The 22,811-nt window shown below is 36.9% G+C and overlaps 1 protein-coding gene across 1 annotated transcript in view; it reads right to left on the bottom strand.

The window, feature by feature from the left end:
* LOC110098383 (protein saal1) overlaps nt 1–22,424 on the bottom strand; it is an 81,575-nt gene extending 59,151 nt beyond the window's left edge. The window contains exons 1-3 of the mRNA XM_020825203.2: nt 22,090–22,424; nt 20,306–20,719; nt 18,446–18,511 (exon numbers count right to left, since the gene is read on the bottom strand). Of these exons, the coding sequence (XP_020680862.2) occupies nt 18,446–18,511; nt 20,306–20,719; nt 22,090–22,245 (636 nt within the window). The 5' untranslated portion in view covers nt 22,246–22,424. The remainder of the gene's footprint in view (nt 1–18,445; nt 18,512–20,305; nt 20,720–22,089) is intronic.
* Nucleotides 22,425–22,811: the final 387 nt, after the last annotated feature.

The following is a 22,811-nucleotide window of genomic DNA, read 5'->3' as shown; positions in this document are numbered from 1 at the left end:
TACTCATGATTTTTTTAAAAGAAAATTTTTGTTGGAAACTTGTTTTTAACTGTGAAAAAATTGTCTATTGCAGACGTGAGCAAATATATATTAAATTCAACAAGGCAAAAAGATAATGGCTCATTTAAATCCTAAAAAACTTTCTCCATGAAAAATAAAAATTAAATACTTAAAAAGTAGGATCATATAAAATTATACAACAAATTGGGATGATGCATCAAAAAAAAAATTGATATGTATCCAAAGTTTAATGAATCAAATCTAAGTTAATGGCATGAACTGACATCAATGTCTTGAAGTCATCTCTTTCTATATCGCCAAGGCTTATGCATGAAGCTATTATTGGCGATGTAATAATGTGCAATAATTATATTTGATATCATAGGTATTTTGTACAGTAGTGAGAAAGTCATGTATGTGAAGATTCATTGATATTTCTATAGGAAATTAGATAATTACATTCATACCTATATACGATCATCAACTAAATAATTCATCCGAGCCAATGTTTCTAAGCTGGGCAAAATTGATGCTAACATTCTACAATCGCTCTCTCCTAATCGGACTGTAATTTGACCTTAGATCATTGCAATTCTTGGCTTATTGGGATTTTTGGATTGTAATAGAACTTTGGAAACTTGTGGAAGGCCCAGTATTCCTCAAAATTCCGGTAATGAAGACCGGTGGTGCTTGTCATAAGTTATACCATGTGGGGTTGGATGTGTCGGTGAAAGACCCACCGGAATGGTCTACGATGGCATCACCAACATGGTGGGAGCTAGTGACGGCGTCCATGCGGGCAAGATTTGAAGCAAATTCGGAGGATGCAAGAAATTTTGGGTTCAGGGTCCTACTCACAGCCCAGTTTTACTCCCAGACGTTTGCACGCAAATGTCAATCGCGCTTTTCTCTACTCATGTTAATAACACAAACAAATCAGAGGTATTTGTCTCACTTTCTCATGTGGACGCAGAAGGATTCCCACTCACAGCCTCCCAATTCTGCTTCCAGACGTTCGTATGCGAACGTTAGTAGCGCTCTTCCTTAACCGAGTTATTCCAAACACGAATGAACAAAGGCGTTCGTCTCCCTTTCTCACGTGGACGTAGGAGTTTCGCTCACATACGCCAAGTCCCTCCAAACCGTACGCATAGGAGCTTATGGTCGCACGCCTCTCTTGCTCGATCTTCGCACACACAAGGAAGAAGGAACCCCGCTTGATCTCTCGCTCTTTCGATTCGTATATCCTATGAATTGAAGATGACAATGTCTCGTCCCCACTATACACAAGAAGCGCCCTTAGAATTCTGACAAGAGATGAAGGCCGCTCGATCTCTCTCTCTCTCTCTCTCTCTCTCTCTCTAAAACCATGTTAAATTTAGAGGATTAGAGAGAGAAAAATGCTTAATATTATTACACAAAATTATCCCTATTTATAGATTTATATAGCATATCATAATAAATAAACAAATATCTATAGAATCTTGCATAATTTCCCTAATATAATCCTTCTGAAATCAGCCACCCGAATACGGAAGGAGATCGACGTGATCCATGTGAGCCTCCCACGGATTTTCATCCTGGCTGTAGGATCATGGGTCAAGGGACAGTGGGATTTAACAAAAGCAAACTTTTTTTAATTTGTGGAATTATACCTATAAATTTTTATTTATTTTGCATGATTTACATTCATTGTATCACACTAGTATTGGATATTCATCGATAATTATCAATTTGATATTTACCAAAATTACATATTTGCACTCAATCATTGTTTTGTTTATCCCAATAACTTTCTTTTTTCATAGATTTTATTCATTATTTCTAAATTATCACCTTACAAGATATCTCATCTTTTGAAACCCTCTTATCTACAAATAGCATGCACATAGTGGCCAATATTTTCAAAATGTTTGATAAGCATTGTTGTAACCAGCAAAAGTTGCATGTTTAATATTAATTTTTTATGCAGTCAAAAAATAATCATTTATGTTTTTTTTTTCCTATGTTTTGGACACTATGTAATTTTGGACTCTATGTTTTTTATTTTTGTATTGTCCTAAGATGGAAAACAACCCGTGATTATGCTTGGGTTTGGTGCTCTTAGATAGGTTCACTCCATTAGCTTTCCACTTGTGTTTTAAGTTCTATCTCTCAGACTCCTCATTTTCCCACTGACTAGCAGTTTCCCAACTGGCTCTCGGTTTCCCTGTTTGTTCCCGATTTCCATGCTGATAGCTACTTGTTGGCTCTCAGTTTCCCTATTGTTGGCTGCTCAATTTCCCCTTTGTTGATTACTATGTTGAGCGTTCTGACTTCTCATTACGAGGGTTATCTTGAATGTTTTCTAGATTACTATGTTGAGTGTTCTGACTTCTCATTACGAGGGTTGTCTTGAATGTTTTCTATTGGTTGTTTTGATGGCACATTTATGCGATCTATTAAATGTTATTTCCCTTCTTTCTCATATATATAAGGAGAATTACTGTTGGGAAGGTTGTTATTGGTGAAAACAAATTCAAACCTGAGGGTTTCTTCCTAACTTGAGAGTTATCTTCTTCCTAATCTTATTTTTTTCTTCTCGATCTTCTTTCTACTTCTTTTCTCCACGGTTTTCTTTCCACATGTATCTTTCTTCTCTAAATATTACGAGTTGTAAGATGTGTTGTGCCATGTTCTATTAGTATTTGCCGAAGGAGCGTTGGCCTATGGTGGATCTCTACTTTGCCCTTTCCTTTGAGCACCTTTTATGTGAGGTGACCATACATGGTTATTCTAAGGGTACTTTAATTTAGTTGTTTGGTTTCTTGTGTCTTCCTAACAATTTTCTAAGCTTTATTTCCTTCTTATTTTCCATCATTTGTGCTTGTTTATATGATATTGAAAACAAGTGTCATAATTTGCATTCCTAGTGTTCTCCTACTTAGTTTAATAACTTAGGTTGTATCAATTTAGTATCAGAGCATTAGATAGTTGGTCCATCTTCCTTTCCCTTATAAAAAATAAATAAAAAAAATTAAAAAAAAAAGAGAGAATAACCAAAACAATCAAAAAGCAGATTGACAACAAATGGCTAACCTACAACAACAAATGAAAAAAATGGCTAATACCATGACAGACCTAAATCTAAACAACGCTCATGCCCTAAATAATGAAAGTAAAATTAAAGTTCCACGAAACCAAAATAGAAACATTAGACAATGGGATCAAGGAATTAAAATAGAGGTCAATGAATTTGAAGGCAAATTGCAACCTAAGCAATTCCTTAAATTGGTAGAAAAAATGGATCAATTTTTTAATGGAAAAAAATCCTTGAAAACAAAAAAATTAGGTTTGCTAGCTTAAAATTAACTGGTCGTGCGTTAACTTGGTGAAAAAATCTTCAAAATAACAGAGTAAGAAGAGGCAAAGAGAAAATTCAAACTTGTGATAGAATGAAAGAAAAAAATGCGGGGAAAATTTTTACCTTATGACTATTCTTGAACCTTATTCCAAGAATACAATAATATTTGCCAAGGAACCAGGCCCATTGAAGAGTACACTGAAGATTTTTATAAACTACAATCTCAAAATGATCTACATGAAACTAAGGAACGAAATATAACTCAATATATTAATGGATTTAAATGGTCAATTCAAGATCAATTGAACCTTCATCATGTAACCAAATTCGATGAGGCCTATCACATGGCATTAAAAATTGAAAAAGAACAGCAAAGAAATAACAATAAAAAAATTGATTCATTGAAACCTAAGCAATCTCAAGAAAGAAAAGCTCAAAATTCACAAGCAGTCATGGGATTGACATCTTCAAATCTAAATCCACGAACGAAACCTAATAAAACTCAAGTTAATTAAAAGGGAAAAGGAGTGATCGGAGAAAAACCAATTGGACCATGTTATGAATGTTTCTTGTATGGTCATCCTAGAACCAACTAGGATGAATGAGAGGAAAATCATGAAAATTCAGAGAAAGATGAGTCTGAAGAAAGAAACGAGGAAGAGATGGAATCAATTGATGTTGAAGGTGGCCAAGGAGATCATTATTTAGTTATTCGTAGGGTTTTGACCACCAATTTAAATGCTGGAGATAAATGGCATAGACAAAATATCTTTCAAACCACTTGTACTGTAAGAGGAAAACTATGTACCCTCATGATTGATAGTGGAAGTTCAGAAAATTTTATGTCACAACTCATGGTGGGAAAACCTAAATTAAAACCAAAACCCTTGTCAAGCCTTACAAGATATCATAGTTTAAGGAAGGAGGAGAGGTACCAATCACCCAACAATGCCTTGTCAATCTTACAATTGAAAAATTTTATAAAGACCAAATATTACGTGACATCATGTCACTCGACATATGTCATATTCTACTAGGTCAAACTTGGCAATATGAACATAAGGTTATTCACAATAGGGGAAAAAATACTTACACCCTAACCCATTACAACAAAGAGTTCAACCTATATCCCCAAAAAGAATATTTCTGATTCTCCAACCAAAGTTGTCCAAACAACCTAAAAGACACCCACTCTTGAATTGCTTCTCAATACAAATGAACTCAAAAACTCTAAAGTGATATATCTAGTGGTAGGAAAAGAGACGGAAGTAAACAAAAAAAATCTTGAAGAAATTCAACCTCTGATCAACGAATATGAAGACAAAAATCTTGAAGATTTACTTGATTCCTTACCTCCTCTAAGAGATATTCAACATCATATTGATCTCGTACCTAGAGCCAATTTACCCCACTTGCCTCACTATCGTATGAGTCTTACTGAACAAGAAGAACTCTGCAAATAAGTAATTAAACTCTTAACTAAATGGTTAATCAAAGAAAGCATGAGTCTATGTGTCGTCCCAACCCTGCTAACACCCAAAAAAGATGGAACATGGAGGATGTGTGTTGACAGTCGAGCTATAAATAAGATAACAATCAAGTATAGGTTTCCTATCCCAAGACTTGACTACATGCTTGACATGCTTAGTGGTGCTAAATTTTTTTCTAAGATTTATTTGTGAAGTGGATATAATCAAATCCAAATACGACCTGGTGATGAGTGGAAAACATCCTTTAAAATCAAGGAAGGACTTTAAGAATAGCTAGTCATGCCCTTTAGCCTATCAAATGCTCCTAGCACGTTTATGTGAACCATGAATCATATCTTACATCCCTTGATTGAAAAATTTATTGTAGTTTAATTTGATGGCATCCTGATTTAAAACACTTGTCCTAATGATCATCTTGAACATGTGAAACAAATCCTCCAAACTTTAAGAGAACAAAACTTATACATCAACTTTAAAAAGTGCTTGACTCATAGATTGACTTTCCTTGGATACATTGTCTCTGCTGATGGTATTAAAGTGAACCCCATTAAAATTAAAGCAATCCAAAGTTGGCTGACTCTGAAAATTATTAGTGAAGTTAAAGGATTTCATAGATTAGCCTCTTTTTGTCGAAGATTCATGAAAATTTTTAGTACTTTGATTTCGCCCATCATTGATTGTCTTAAAAAAGAAACTTGAAGCTAAAAAAGCCTTTCATCTAATTAAAACAGAAATGAGTCAAGCACATGTTCTTAGGTTACTTGATTTTGATAAGATTTTTGAAGTTGACAATGATGTATCCCATGTAGGCATAAGAGTTGTCCTCAGTCAAGAGGGTCGACCTGCTACTTTCTTTAGCAAAAAACTTAATGATACCTGATCCCGACCTATGATGTTGAGTTCTATGCAATTGTCCAAACCCTAAAATTCTGTAGACGTTATCTTTTTGAAAGGGAATTTGTGCTAAATTTTCATCACAAAGCACTATGATATTTAGGATCTCAAAAAAATTTGAATCGAAGACATGCTAAGTGTATATCTTTCTTACAAGAATACACATTTCAACTTAAACACAAAGCTGGAGTTGTGAATAAAATCATTGATGCCTTAAGCAGATGAGCCCGCTTCTTGATAACACTTCACTAAACATTGGTTTCACTAAATTCTTTGAAAGATAGCTATGACACAGACCCAAACTTTAAAACCATTTGGGAATCAAGTTGCACTTCTGAAATTAACCTCACTGCTTAATTTACCATTGAACAAGGGTTTCTGTTTAAGCGAACTAGACTCTGTATAAATGATAGGAAGTAATTGAGTTCGCAAGTAATCCTATCGGATCTACTTGAGTTCGCAAGCAACCCTAATGCGAAATTGGTAAAAACAGTGAGAATACCCAAGATCGGAGATGAAACAACCAAGAAAATAATAGAACTTGATTAAATACTCAAAGCAAAATAAGCTAGAAGAAAAGATACAATTGATCCTCTATTCGAGAGGAGGATCGTCTCTCCCAAATCTCTAGACAAGAGTCTAGAGCCCAAAACACCAAAGAGACTACAAGAAGACAATAACTTAAGCATCCCTAACCCTAAGCCCTTCATGCCCTTTAAATAGCCCTCTCCACCTCCTTAAAAACTTCCTAATATAAGATAGTATTTAATTTATTCAAAAGATATCAAATCTTTTTAATTAATTAAATTCACTTTCCTAATACAAGATAGTATTTAATTAATTTAAAAGATATCAAATCTTTTTAATTAATTAAATCAACTTCCCGAATATGAGATAGTATTTAATTAATTCAAAAGATATCAAATCTTTTTAATTAATTAAATCTAAACAAATTGGGCATGGACCCCTCCCTTAGGCGGTGTAGGAAGGAGGCGGTTTGACCCGCCTCCTGTATATAAGTACCGGCATCACCTGGGCCGGCTGAGGTTGTGTCGATTCCTGGGGAACCGACATATCAATACCGCCCTCCCAAAGAATCACCTTGTCCTCAAGGTAAAAATAAGGGAACTGTTGTTTTATCCTCTCATATGGCTCCCACGTGGCCTCGTAATCCGGGAGGTTCTTCCATTTGATCAACACCTCCTTAGTTCCATCTTTGTTTTGGCGAACCCCTTCCAGCTCTAAGGGTTCCAGAGTCACCTCTAAATCCTCATTAAGTGTTACTAGTAGCTCAGGACTGGCTGTGTAGTCACCAATGGCCTTCCTCAACTGCAAAACATGAAAAACCGGATGTATAGTTGATGTTGGTGGTAATTTCAATCGATATGCTAGTGCTCCAATCTTCTCCAGCACTTCATAAGGCCCAAAATACCTTAGAGTCAGCTTTTCGTTCCTCCTGTTGGCGACTGTCTTTTGTCTATACGGTCGGAGCTTCAGGAACACCCTCTCCCCTACTTCAAATTGGATGTCCTTCCTATGCCCATCTGTTTGTTTCTTCATAATTTGTTAAGCTCTCAGTAAATGCCTCTTTAACTCCTCTAATACTCGATCCCTCTCCTTTAAGTACTCCTCTACTGACGACATTGGGGTACTGCTACTCCCAAAGTGCATCACATGTGGAGGATCCCATCCGTACAACACCTTGAATGGGGTCATCTGTGAAGCAGAATGAAAAGATGTGTTGTACCAGTACTTTATCCAAGATAGCCACATGGCCCATAACTTGGGTGTCTCTGACACAAAGCATCTCAGGTATGTCTCCAGGCTCCTATTGATCACCTCCGTTTGGCTATCTGTCTGTGGGTGGTAAGCGGGGCTTCTCTTCATAATTGTCCCCTGTAACCTGAACAACTCCCTCCAAAAATGACTGAGAAACACCTTATCTCTGTCTGGCACAATCGCTTTTGCTATCCCATGCAATCTGACCACTTCTCTAATGAATGTTGAAGCCACTGTCATCGCAGTGTAAGGATGTAGGAGGGGGATGAAATGAGCATACTCGCTCAATCTATCCACCACCACCAAGATCACTGTGAAGCCTTCTGAACGGGGCATCCCATCTATGAAATCCATGGATATCTCCTCCCATACTAGTCCTGGTAACGCCAACGACTGTAGTAATCCCCCTGGCGACATAGCCAAATATTTGTTCCTCTGACAGATCTCACACCTTGCCACCATCTCCTCTACATCTCTATGCATCCCTTCTAATAAAGCTCGGCCGCTAGTCTCTTGTAGGTCTTCTGCACTCATGAATGGCCCCCAACTGCGCTTCCATAAAATTCCTGGAGAAAATTTGGGATGTGGATCGAGGTACGGGGCATCACAAATCTTTCCTGGTACAGCAGTCTATCTCCCTCTAATGAGTACCTTGGATGGCTACCCTCCTCTTTCAGCAATTCTAACCTGATCTTTCCTAATTCTTCATTTCTAGTACTTTCTTCCCTGATGGCCTCCCAGTCAAGCATCAAAGGAACGGATAGCACCACCGTCTGCAGCTCCCCCATACATCTAGACAAAGCGTCTGCCGCCTTGTTCTCTACTCCTAGTCTATACTGAATCTCAAAATCGTATCCTAACAACTTGGACAACCACCTTTGATGTTCTTCCGTCACCATCCGTTGTCCAACAGGTATTTCAAGCTTCGCTAATCAGTCCTGACAATGAAATGCCTCCCAAGAAAGTAGGGCCATCACTTCTGGATGGACACAACGATGGCCATTAATTCTCTCTCGTAAACTGATTTCAGTCGAGCTCTAGCAGTCAATACTCGGCTCAAGTGGGTCTACGACTCTGCATCAGTACTGCACCCAGCCCGTACCCGGAAGCATCTGTCTCCACAATGAAGGTCTGAGTGAAATCTGGCAAGGCTAGGACCGACACCGTAGTCATCGCCTTCTTCAAGCTCTCAAATGCTGATGTGGCCGCTACCCTCCATAGGAATCCATCCTTCTTCAAATATTCAGTGAGTGGTCATGCTATGGAGCTGTACCCCTTAAAGAACCTCCTGTAGTTACCCGTCAGTCCTAGGAATCCTCTCAACTCCTTCAAATTTTCCGGCACTGACCACTTTAGAAATGCTTCAATTTTGGATTGATCTGTTGTCACTCCTTCGTTTGATACCACATGGCCCAAGTACTCTACACTGGTTTATGCAAAGCAGCATTTCTTCAAATTAGCCCACAGCTGGTGCTCCTGTAGTACTTCTAACACCCTCTTCAAATGCTCTCAATGCTCCTCTTCTGTCCTATTGTAGACCAGGACGTCGTCAAAGAATACCAGTACAAATCGTCTGAGATAAGGTTTGAAAACCTATTTATAAGGGCCTGGAAAGTAGCGGGAGCATTGGAGAGGCCAAAGGGCATCACCAGGAACTCATAATGTCCTTCATGAGTTCTAAAGACCGTCTTTGGTACATCCTCCTTCATTTGGATCTGATGGTAACCCGATTTCAAGTCTATCTTGCTGAAGATCACGGTCCCACTCAATTCATCTAACATCTCGTCAATGACTGGTATAAGAAACTTGTCAGGTATAGTTTCCTTGTTAAGTGCTCTGTAGTCCACACAGAAACGCCAGTTGTCATCCTTCCTTTTTAACAATAGAATGGGGCTAGAAAAAGGAATGACGCTGGGTCTGATGATCTCTACCTCCAACATCTCTCTAATCAACCTTTATATTTCATCCTTCTGGAACTAAGGATAATGATAAGGCCGGACACTGATGGGTGCCCCACTCCCTCCTTCAACATTATGGCATGCTCCTGCTCTCTCTGCGGTGGCAATCCTTGAGGTGGCTGAAACACCTCTTGGAACTGCTGAATCAATGGCTGAATGGAGAGGGGTATGTCTCCTCCCTCCTCTAATCTCGCTCCCTCCAAACTATGCAACTCCACCAAATACCCTTCGCCTGCCAACTGGATGTCCCTCACCATTGTTTTAAGAAAGATCAGGGATTTGGAAAGCCCCGCATCTCCCTTAATCACTACCTTCCTTCCTTCCACCGTCAACTCCATCGTGAACGCTCCTCAATTCACTTTGGTGTCTCCCAAAGTTTGCAGCCATTTCATTCCCAGGATGACGTCTGTGCTCCCAAGCTCTAGTGGAAGAAAGTCTTCCCTCACCTGTATCTCCTGGATCGTCAGTCGCACTCCTCTGCAAATCCCTTGGCCTTTCTCCACCTTCCTTGTACCCATCATTACTCCGCAACAGCCAGTGTCCACCAATCTCACTTCCAGTTGGTCGATGACTTGGGTGAAAATGAAATTGTGAGTAGCCCCACTATCAATCAGCACCACAACCTCCCTGTCCTCTATCTCTCCCTTCACCTTTATGTTGTGATTCGTAGTGAATCATACCATTGAGTTCAGGGAAACCTCAGCCATATCCCAATTGTAGATTCTCCTACATTTCCTCCTCTGTCTCCTCCTCAGTTTCCTCGTCATCACAGACGGTGAGAACCTGAAGAATTCGGTCCTTGCACTGATGCCCTAGCATGTACTTTTCATCGCACCTGAAGCACAACCCCTTAGCCCTCTTCTCTTGCGTCTCTTTCTCCGTCAGCCGCTTGAAATTTCCCCCGCTTCCTCCTCATGTCTTCTCCTTGGTGGCCTCTCGACTCCCTCCTGTTACAAGACCTTTAGGTGCTAGATAAGTGGTCGTCATCCTATAAGTGCCCCCGGTGTTGCTACTCTTGGCTCCCCTATCCAAATTCCTCTGATTTTCCACCAGTTGGGCCAACTTCATGGCCTCCCCCAAGTCACGGGGCATCAAAACCTTCACTGTTGCTCGGATCTCCGCCTTTAACCCTTTCATTAAATTTCCCTCTAATATTGTATCTGAGAGTCGCTCCACCCTGCTAGCTAGGTACTCAAACTGCTCCTGGTAGTCTGCTATTGATCCCTCCTGCGTCAGAGCAAAGAACTGCACATAGAAATCTCCTCCCCGGTCGGTTTGGAAGCATTCTATCATGCAGTCTTTGAATTCCCTCCAATTCCTGATAGGCCTCCTCTGATCTCTCCATTGATACCACGACAGGACTTTTCCTTCCAAGCATAATCCGGCTGCGGTCAGTTTCTCCTCCTCCGTTAGCCCATTCACGACGAAGTATCGCTCCACCTTGTAAATTCACCCATACACATCTTCTTCTTCAAATATGGGCATCTTCAACTTCCAACCACCTTCTAGTCGCCCCCATTGCCCCAGAATCTTCCATAGTTTCCCCTCTCCCAATTGCTAGGTGCACCCCATGTTTCTCGGTCTTCCCTTGCTCTGTCATAGCCCAAACCCCCTTCGAAATCCCCCCCCGCCCTCTGTCTTCAAAATCAGCACCTCGGCAACCATAGTATCCCTCCTGGCGTTCCCCATATCCACCCCCTCTTTCATCCCTCTGGACAGGCTCTAGATGGGGTCTTCTTCTTTCTCCTTCCATGATTTCCACCTCATCTTCCTCCTACAAATTTCTGAATTCGTACTATTTTCCTTCCCCTCCTTTTGCCACGGACGCCGCCATTTGGTTTTGAATTTCTAACATCTTCTTCATCATGTCTTGGAGATTGGCGACTTGTTCTTCCATGGAGGAAATCCTTTCCTCCACCGTCATTTTGATTTGATTCATCTCCCCTTCAAGCTTTTCTTCCAGAGTATCCACCTTTTTGGCCGCCATCGCAATCTAGAGTTTGTAAAATCACAAATTATGGATTTGAAACTCCAAAAACAGCAAGCCCCCTTTTTTTCGGGCAAATATTCACCGCTAAAATTTGCCGAAATCAGCCCTCCATAGGTCCCATGACTTGCTCTGATACAAATTTGATAGGAAGTACTTGAGTTTGCAAGTAATCCTATCGGATCTACTTGAGTTCGCAAGCAACCCTAATGTGAAATTGGAAAAAACAACGAGAATACCCAAGATCGGAGATGAAACAACCAAGAAAATAAAATAACTTGATTAAATACTAAAAGCAAAATAAGCTAGAAGAAAATATACAATTGATCCTCTATTCGAGAGGAGGATCGTCTCTCCCAAATCTCTAGACAAGATTATAGAGCCCAAAACGCCCCTAAAGAGACTACAAGAAGACAATAACCAAAGCATGCCTAGACCTAACCCCTTCATGCCCTTTAAATAGCCCTCTCCACCTTCTTAAAAACTTCCTAATATAATATAGTATTTAATTAATTCAAAAGATATCAAATCTTTTTAATTAATTAAATCTACTTTCCTAATATAAGATAGTATTTAACTAATTCAAAAGATATCAAATCTTTTTCATTAATTAAATCCAAACAAATTGGGCGTGGGCCCCTCCCTTAGGCGGTGTAGGAAGGAGGCGGTTTGACCCTCCCCCTGTATACAAGTGCCTTCCCCACCTGGGCCGGCTGAGGTTGAGTCGATTCCTGGGGACCCGACATATCAATAACCCAAAGCTTTATACATGAAAAACTCATCCAAGAACTTCATAGTGGAGAATTAGAAGGATATTTTGGTCAAGGAAAGACTAAAGCATTAGTTGAATAATGATATTATTGGCCCCACATGCAAAAACATATAACAAAGTATGTAAAACATGTCAATTGTTCAAAGGAACAACTAAAAACACTAGTTTATACACTCCACTCCCAATTCCAAACAATCCTTGAGAAGATACCACTGTGGACTTCATTTTAGGATTACCTATAATAATCCAAAAATTTGATTGTGTTTGTTGTCATTGATCGATTTAGAAAAAATGGCATATTTCATCCCTTATAAAAAAACCTCTGATGCATCACATGTTGTTGATTTATTTTTTAAAGAAAATGTGAGACTGCATGGCACACCTCTAATTTTACCTCTGATAGGGACACTAGATTCTTAAGTCATTCTTGGAGAACACTTTGGTCAAAACTGAGAACTACTCCAAATTAGCGGTGCAAATCATCCACAAATTGATGGACTTATTGAAGTAGCAAATAGAAGTTTGCAATATTTGTTTGGGTGTCTTGTTGGAGAAAGACATTCTCAGTGGGATTTGATTTTACCCCAAACCGAATTTGCTTATAACAATTCTCTTGACCGGTCCACTAGAAAAATCCCATTTGAAATTATTTATGGTGAATCTATTCCCCACATCTTAAACTGAACTTCATTATCCATGCCTGGTAGAATTAGTGTTGAAGCTACAAAAATTATTGATCATATTCAATCAGTCCAATATCAAGTCCTGAAAAAACTCTGCATGGAAAATGCTAAATACAAAACAACGACGAACAAACACCGGAGAGAGTGTTATTTTCAAGAAGGAGATTTAGTTAGGCTTACTTTCGACGAAGCGCTTTTCTATTGATACATTTGGCAAATTAAGCTGAAAGAAATTTGGTCCTTTCCGAGTACGACAAAGATTGGGAACAAATGTTTATCTATTGCATCTTCCACCTTCTGTTGGAACTTCTCATATGTTAAATGTTGCCAATCTTACTACATATGAGGGAGAACTGACTGATTCTATAGATATAGAGACCTAGCCCCTTATTGTTACAGTTCATACCAGTGATGATCTTATTGATGATGTTTTGGATATTCGTACTACCCAGACAATACATAGAGTGTACTGACAATTCTTGGTTAAATTGAGTGGACGTCCCTTGACTGACTGTTCTTGGATTAAAGCCGAGGAGTTGCAGATTGGTCATCCTGATATCTATCAGCATGGTACTGAGGCATTCTCATCAAGAGATGAGATTCTTCCACTAAAGAAGATTTGATGCAGTCAAAAAATTATTATTTTTTGCTTTTTTCCCTAAATTTTGTACTCTATGTTTTTTTTTTTTTTTTTTTTTTTTTTTTTTTTTTTTTTTTTTTTTTTTTTTTTTTTTTTTTTGTGTATTGCCCTATGATGAAAAACAACTTGTGAACATGCTTGGGTTTGATGCTCTTAGGTAGGTTCACTCCATTAGCTTTCCACTTGTATTTTTAGTTCTCTCTCTCATGTGGCTTTTTTCCCTGCTAGCTCTTAATTTCCCTATCTGCTAGCTCTCGGTTCCCCTGTTTTTAGCTTCCTGTTGACTCTTGATTTCCCTGTTGTTGGCTGCCTGCTGGCTCTCGGTTTCCCTGCTACTGGTTGTTCAGTTTCCCCTTTGTTGATTCTTATGATAAGTGTTTTAACTTCTCATTATGAGGGTTATCTTGAATATTTTCTATTAGTTAGTTTGGTGGCACATTTATGTGATCTATTAAATATTATTTCCCTTCTTTCTCCTATATATATATAGGGGTTGAATTGTTGTTGGGAGGGTTGTTGTTGATGAAAACAAATTCAAACCTGAGGGTTTCTTCCTAGCTTGAGAGCTATCTTCTTCCCAATCCTATTTTTTCTTCTCATTCTTCTTTCTAGTTCTTCACTCCACAATTTTCCTTCCACACGTATTTGTCTTCTCTAAATATTGTTAGTTGTAAGGTATGTTGTGCCCTGTACTATTAATATTTGTCGGAGGAGCATTGGCATGTGTTGGATCATAGTTTCTGTGGTGGATCTCTGGTTTGTTCTTTCCTTTGAACACCTTCTTCAATTTTGTGATTTGCATGTAAGGTGACCATACATGATTGTTCTAAGGGTATTTTAATTTAGTTGCTTAGGTTTTTGCGTGTCTTCCTAACTATTTTCTAAGTCTCTCTCTCTCTCTCCCTCCCTCCCTCCCTCTCTCGATCCATCTCTCTCTCTCTCTCTCTCTCTCTCTCTCTCTCTCTCTCTCTCTCTCTCTTAATTTCCATCATTTGTGCTTGCTTATGTGATATTAAAAGGAAGTATCATAATTTGCATTCCTAGTGTTCTCCTACTTGGTTTAAGAACTTAGGTTGCTTCAGTTTTTAATGTAATTCTTTAAATATTTTGAAGTGTTTGGTCACTCCACAATAACTCAATCCCTTAAAGTCAACTTTGGCATGATTTTTTAAGTTTTTTGTAGTTAGATGACTACTTATGTGCTTCAACCATAATAACATAGACCTTCTTGCAAAATTGGAATGAATTTTTATCTTGGTTTTCTTCTCTTGTGTGCCGAAGCCAACCACATGGTTGAGTGGTATTGCTTTTGACCTTTAAAGTGGATGTTCAAAGTAAAACTCTTGCAAAAAAAAAGCTATTGTCATCCAAGATTAACATGCGCCTTATCTCACCTTCTAATCATTCGTTCTACGTATTGCTATTTATACGTCACAATCTTATAGGCTTCGAAGGAAGGCAATATGATGATGGTGGGAGGATTTATGATGAGAGTCGTGGTTAAAAATAATTACAAATGATTATTTTAGTATGCAGAGAAGTGATCTAGGGTTTCTGGTTGAATGGTGATGCGTTTGAGTGGGGTATTGTAGAGGGAAATGCAAGACTAGCTTGGTTTGGGCTGATTTCATTTAACTCATTAGGGAAGTTTGATGAAGGTTAGATGGAGGGAAATAAATATGGAGGGTTAGTTTAGGGCATAAAGTTATGATCAGGAGGTTTTGGTCTGGTTTTATAAGGTTTAAGTGCTTATGAAGGATTGGGGAACAATACTAGATGCAAGGTAGCATAATTTAAATCCAGGGCTTCCAAGTGGGGTTGAGGCTGCTTTTAATGGCCTAAATTATGGATGGATGGTCTTGAGAGATGGCTAGAGTGTAGGAGAAAATGTTAGAGATGTTCAAAAAGAATATTTAAGTAGAGAAACAATAAGCATTAAAGATAAAATCTGATACATCAGGGAAGGCCCACCTTGTGAGATCCAGGGAAGCTATTATTCATTATGTGATTATGTGAGGAGGAGGAATCAAGGAAAAGTTGTTTAATTGATTAGGAAGATTTCCTAATTGTATTACGCTATTTAGGAAGGGTTTATTTGTTTAGGAAAGGTTTTCTATATCATGTTTAATTATTTATGAAGGCTTCCTAAATCATGTTTAATTGTTTAGGTATGTTCTATTTATGCTATTATGTTCTAGAGTTATTTAAGGGGGAGTTGACTAAGGTTTAGGGTATGCTATGAATGGGTTTTGGTTTTGTTATAGTTCTTCTCTTTGAGGGCTTCCTAGTGGCGTCAAGGTTGATTGGGAGAGCTGATCTACCTCTCAAATAGTAGATCACTTATATCTTTCATTACTGTTGAAGTATTAATAAAATACTAGTCCCTATCTTAGTGTTCCTATGTTTTTCTTCTCTTTTATTTGATGTTTTTACTTCCAAGGCGCATCAAAATCTTATTAAGCTTATCTTTGTGTCCCTATGCTTTTCTTCTCTTTTATTTGATGTTTTTACTTCAAAAGCGCATCAAAATCTTATTAAGCTTAGTCAAGGTATACCACCAAGCTCTAACACAAAGATAATAACTTTCTCAAAAGTTTTTTTTATCATTCAAACTCTAAAATTTCTCCTTGCATACTAGTGTTATTATAGAGTTACAATAATTATCATAACTCAAAATTAAGAGAATTTTTTAGGGGAAAGAGAGTAGGAGGTAATTATTTGAAGAAGGTGTCAACCACCTTCATAAATTCATCTTATCTCCATTAAGCTACCCCACACATGTTCCCTGAGATGAAAGTCAAACTTTTTTATGCTAAATTAAAATTTAAATATAACTCCAACTTAATTATTTATTCTTGAGAGGGCTCTAGTAATGGGTAATGGGTGATGGGCCATGATTGAGCTCTTGGTTTAGAACCTTCTTAGGTTTTTGCAATTGAACCTTTAGCTTCATTTTTTTAATCCAGTTGATGTGATACATCAACCCCACTATACTCATTTGAACTCTGCTCCATAGAGTTGAAATCTAGGTAATCTTCTATCAATTGAAAGGCAAGCTTTTACAAATCTACTCGAATCATCCAAGTAACATATTTGACCAAAATCAATACCCTTACACCACCACAACAACAACAACAACAACAACACCATCAAGCCTTAAGCCTTTATCCCACTACGTGGGGTCGGATTCATTACATGAATCCTTTTTCTCCATTGTGTCCTATTAAAAGTCAAATTCTCGTTTAAATCTAATAAAGAAAGGTCATTCCTAATATTTTCTAACCAAGTCTTTTTAGGTCTACCCCTACCTTTTTTAACATAAGTTAAATATAATCCAAGCCTTGTGCCAGCATAACCATATTAACCTATAAGTCGTATCTCGTACTCACATCAAACATTAAGGAATCCTACATCCAACAAACACACACAATTTTGAAAGAAAAAATATGAAATATAATATACTTCTCATACATCTATTTATGGATTTCTCATCCCTAAGTAAAAACAGTTGGCACAAATATCAGCCCAGTTCAATTTCAGTAAATCCAAAATTCAAGTCTTGGTTTCAATCTAATAGCATACCCGTAACCAGTTATATCCCAAAATTTGAAAATAGTGATATTTTAAACATAACCGAGAAATCTACAACTCCCAAAGCTGAGGTGAAGTATATTGCCAAATTGCAATTAGCGTTAAATCACTGCATGCGCTTAAATTCCATAGAAATTAGAATCAAGGCAAATGCAAAGCGAAAACCAATGCCTGTAAGAGGCTTTCACGTATGGAAAGGTTTATAATTAGCTTCGTAAAGATCATTAATTATCCCATAAGTCTTCATTCAAAAACCTATATACATAAAGCCTCACTGAGAATTCTCATGTCCATTAATAACATAGTGAATACAGCTTCATGTGGAAAACTAAAGCACCTACCTAGATATACCACCATCCAATTAGCCCAACTCCATGCCAAAGCACATAAACCAACCTAGTAATAGAGGATCAAATTAATAGAAAATGTCATCTCATTCTTCTAGGCATTCATCATAAGTATGCCAAAAATACCTAAGATTGATATATTGCCAAATAAAATAAAACAGAAATTAATTAAACTTGAACTTATCATTTATTTGCTTATCATTTCCAACAAATATAAAAATGAAGATCTTCATCATTACTTAAAACGAATTTGTCTATGATTAAATTTTCTTATTCCAATTTAGTTGGCATGAATAGTTGTGACAAGTCTAATAATGATGATGAAAAAGCTGAAAACAAAATTTGGCAAAAGGATGACAAGCATTTAAAACCATATCTTGCCTTTACGAGTACTTCTGAAAGCTTTCTTTCGAGGAGTAGTAACCAGAGAACCATAATTAAATGGAATGCTCAATACCTAGCTCCTCGAATGATTATCCTCCAGTATTGCTTGTTTTTAAAATAATAAAACCTAAAAGATACTCACAATCTTGAAATTGCTGAAATTTCAAGATAAAATGAAAGTTCAGGCTTAACCACAGAAGGAACTACTTTCTTACATGACTTCAACATTACTTTTAACTAAGTTTGACGATGAAGGCACACTAACAGCTAAGTGACGGAAAAGCATCAAACCGAGATATCTACTATTTTCAAAAAACCTATAAACGCTTAACCTGACTTGACCCCATCATATCACTCAACTTTAAGATCTGCTCTGTAGGAAGGTATCTTTAGTACAGGAAGGAAAGGATATGTGGTTCTGCGCAAATGATTTTGTATAAGGAAAAAAATAAATAAATAAGTATTTAAATTAAGTAGAATTTTAAAGATGAGATCAATGTAACTCTTTTTGAAATACACAGATATCTAGATTGATGATTTGTTATGTTTAATGTACTTAGCAGTCTCGGTAACTAACCGTGATTCGAGGAGATTTTGAGGAATGGAGACTTGCTAGAAGCACTTCAAGCATGAAATTGTTGACCTGAACAATAAATTAAATAAATTCATCATTATAGGACACTGCATTGTTGGCTAATCATAAGACAGTTATAAAATTGATCCATATAATTGCTCCAATAATAACCAAGGCATTTAATGAACAGCAGAATTTGCATGTTGCATATAAATATCTTAAAAGAAAGTATCTCAATTAGGAATAGACACTCATGCATATGAATATTAAATTAAAATAAAGGACAACATCAACGTCATTGTGCAAATTTTCAAACAATTCAAGCAATCATCCATTGTCATTCATTCCTTCGAGATCTCTTTTGGTTTTACTATTTATATTCATATTTACAAAAGCCACACCCCATATGCTTAAACTATCTCGTTTACGGTTAGAGATACCATCTTGACTACCTGTAGCTTGATAGAAGCAAAGCCTTTCACTCATATGAACATTCACATTTTCATCTTTATTATCATAAAAAGAACTATATTACAAGTGCTAGCAATCATTCAATTATAATTCCTATGTTCTTTTAATTTTTACAAAAAGAAACCGATAATATAAATTATTGTGATTCAAAACATTGTCATTATCTAGTAGATTATGATAGTGAATTCCACGATCACACTACTGAATTTCATTGAGCATATAAAACTACCGATTGTTACAGTTGTATCAGTCTCCTTCAGGATATAATCATCTATCAAACTTATATTCAATATAAAGACCATTAGATCATACAAAGAAACCCACTTAAAGAAGTTGCAATTCTCCCCATGTATTTCATCAATCAAGATTGTGGAATCTGAGCTAAAAAATATGAGGAACTAATGAGTTAGATTGCTGATCATTTGAAAGGCTCTATATTACCAAAATCACAAATCTCAAATTATATAGAATTTCTTTATTGATCTAATGTATGGTAAAATGATGTTCAAAATTGGTACATATGATAGGTTTAAGTCATAATGATCAATAATAAGATGAATGAATTTGATCTTACACGACCAGTTGTAGCAGTTGCAAAATACGTATCAAGATTATTCTAGAAAACTGCTAGATTATCATTGTAAATAATTTTTTTGATTTTATTTCAGCATTAAAGTATTTAATTTTTAACATTATCTTTATTTTAAATCAGATGGTAGGATTTTTAGAGCTATGTCAATATGGATTAATATAGATTGAATTTAAAATTGTAACAATATATTTTTATAAATAGGGCTTAAGTGCTTGTACTTTAACTAATCAATTACAATTTCAATTCAACTAAATTCTCTTTTTCTCCCGAGATTCTCTCTTATCTTCTCCTCCCTCCCTGATTTTGACCACTTCTATGTACGTAGTGAACAGCAAATTGAGCTGCTAGTTTAAAGAGAAAAAAATATAACATGCAATTTGCTCTGATCCAATGCTCATAAGGACAAGTAATTCTAATACATGTGGGTATAAAAAGATTTAATTGAAATAATTAGGAAATAAAAAAGTTTGATTTATCATTTACAAAATCAATGTCAATAAATATAATTAGTTATGATTTGAAGACTCAAAGATTGAGTCAATGGCATGATCATTTGATAGCAAGAATGGTCTTCCAGGTTTAATAAGTAATTGACAGTAATAATAAAACTAAACAAGCAAAATCTAAAGACCTTCTGAGTATCAAAATAGGAGAACAAATTATGTATCATTCCATATAATATTTTTGAAAAGATTACTAAGCTTACAAATCAAAATTGCTATGCAACGAGTGTTTTAAATTATCATGATGAAAGGAAAAAGTGAATACAGAAATCATTTAGGATTAAAAAAATCAAATACCATGAATCCTGCATGAGCTCGGCTCGCAGAGAGATCCCAGATAATGCATCCGGAGTCTTCCCATGCATTATCATCAGAACCAGTGTCGTCATTTCTAGAATCAGGTCCCATCCCATTATATGTGGAAGCAGAGGAATATGTCCAATCAACAAAGTGATCATTAGTCGAACCCTCACTATCATTTACAATATTATGGGGGACAGAATTATTAATAGCTTCCGTGTCTCCTACTTTCTTCATGTAATTAGATTCTCCCACCATGTTCTCTTCCAAAGGACACTCCTTTGATGTTTCAACAGGATACAAATTGCAAGTAGCATTTTGACATTGTTTTTGAGTCCTTGTGTTATTTGGTAAAAGCTTCCTTATTAGAGAAATGATATAGCTGGGATCCACCGTTGTCGTATCAGATAACTGCAAAAATATCAGTACAATTAAGATGAAAAATAACATATATTACACAAGGTCAATAAATTTTTTTGGCATCAAAGATCTTATGATTAAAAAAAATTCAAAATATGAAAGAAAAAAAAAATTTAATTCAATGGATTATTAATTCTTTGGAATTCTTAAACGACCAAACTAGATGCCAAATACAATACATTGAGAAGTATCCACATCCTACATTAGCAAATAAGAAAGTTGTAAATGAAATTAAGAATATAGAGAAACAAGGTGATAACAAAAAGAATTTTGAAATCATGGTAGTCAAGTGACTTTGCTTAATGGTGAGCATACATGGCAAACAACCTTTCTAAAGAAAACTAAGGATTCGTTTGGGACGACTTTTTTATTGCTTTTTAAAGAAAACTAAGGCTTCGTTTGGGACGACTTTTTTATTGCTTTTTAAAGCAGCTTTCTAGTACAAATTTTTTATTTTTGTACTAAAAAGCTGCTTTACGAAGCAGTAAGAAAGCCGTCCCAAACTAAGCCTAAACCTTATAGTTTAAGGCTAAATAGCTGGACCATTCTAAATTTAGAATCAATGAGTTAAGATTGCACTATGCATCTAGGATTCAAGCTTTCACAAAGAAAGCCATTAGGAAAGCCTGCCAAGGTATTTATGCAACTCAGCTTACGCCCTGACATAAGTTAGAAATTTGATAAATCTGAAACCAAAACAAAGTCAGCAACATGCTGAAGTTCATGCAAAAGACACAGGAGTTAAGTTAGGTATTCAAGAGAAGTAATGGCTTCAACAGGTATGAGTTGTTCGTATTTAAGATCACAATTAGATTCAGACTCTGATTCTGACTAAAGTATAGATTCAGCATTAAATTCACATTGTCGTTCAATGCTAGGCTTAAATGACAAAATTTTAGTACACCTTCAAGTATGAATTTGAGCTCATACTCAGACCCAAGGTCAGTTTCGATTCAGGTCTCGCCTAAAATTCGAATTCTGAAACATGTTTTGCTTCAACCACACATTTACGATCATCTATCCTCAATAACTTTCTAGTAAGTTTATGTCAACATCATAATAAGGATCATCGACTGTATAACAGAGAGGCTCGAAATTGTGGATTTTAATAGCGAATGGGAACATGGAAGTGGCATGCATGAGGGGGGCAGTCACTGAACCAGAGACCTAGGGGTAGAGTTGGTCGATCTACGAATGAAAACAACAAATAAATTATGAAAGCAATGCCACTTTCAGAACACCTGAAGTAATAAAGTTTCTATGATCTTAAACAAATGCCATAAGATTACAAAACGGTTACCAATAATAGGGGAAAATGATGAATTATATGCAGGAGGTTGCTGGAATTTTATAAGTATCACCTGTGATGAAGGGGCGAAAGGGAGATGCGAAGGAGACTGTCCATTTTCCTCTTCCTCCGGTTCTTCGCCTCTTATTTCCGCACCAGTTTCTTCCTGCCCTTCCTCCTTAGACTCTTCCCGGGCTTCTCGACTGGGACTTTGATCGGCGACCATCATCTTAATAGCGCAGCGGCAGCACAGCGGCGCAGAAAACTATGAACGGAAGTAGCAGGCCTCCGACCCACGAAAGCGAATTACAGGAGTGAACTCCAAACCCTACTCCTTAACGCAGAGTTCGCACTCCATCGAACGGGAAATTCTTACGCGCGTAGTCCGGACGGGATACTGTAATTATTTGTATAGTGTTTATAGTGTATACTTAGTAAATCAGATGATTATCACAATCCTCTTAGAAACTATTCTATGCGGACTCTAGGGGACTGTTTGGTATCATTCTGGATTTGATTTAAGTAGGATTTCCTAAATCCTCTAAATCCGGATTTCGGAAATCTTGAGAGGCTTAAATCCTGAAAACTGTTTGGTAACATTCATGATAAATCCTCTTAAATCTCATGTGACTGTTTGTCTACATAGCAAGATTTATTGAGCGGATTCTTCCTCTAGTACCATGGATTTCGTAAATCCTACAAAATACAGGATTTCGGAAATCCCGGATTTAGAGCAAATCGGCGGATTTTTTCGTCTACGGAGGATTTCGTTTGCCGTGAGATTTGGTTTTGCAT

Source organism: Dendrobium catenatum, unplaced genomic scaffold (genome assembly GCF_001605985.2).
Source record: "Dendrobium catenatum unplaced genomic scaffold, ASM160598v2 fragScaff_scaffold_1284, whole genome shotgun sequence".
In the NCBI taxonomy this organism is placed as follows: Eukaryota; Viridiplantae; Streptophyta; class Magnoliopsida; order Asparagales; family Orchidaceae; genus Dendrobium; species Dendrobium catenatum.
This window is presented reverse-complemented; position numbering and strand designations above follow the sequence as displayed.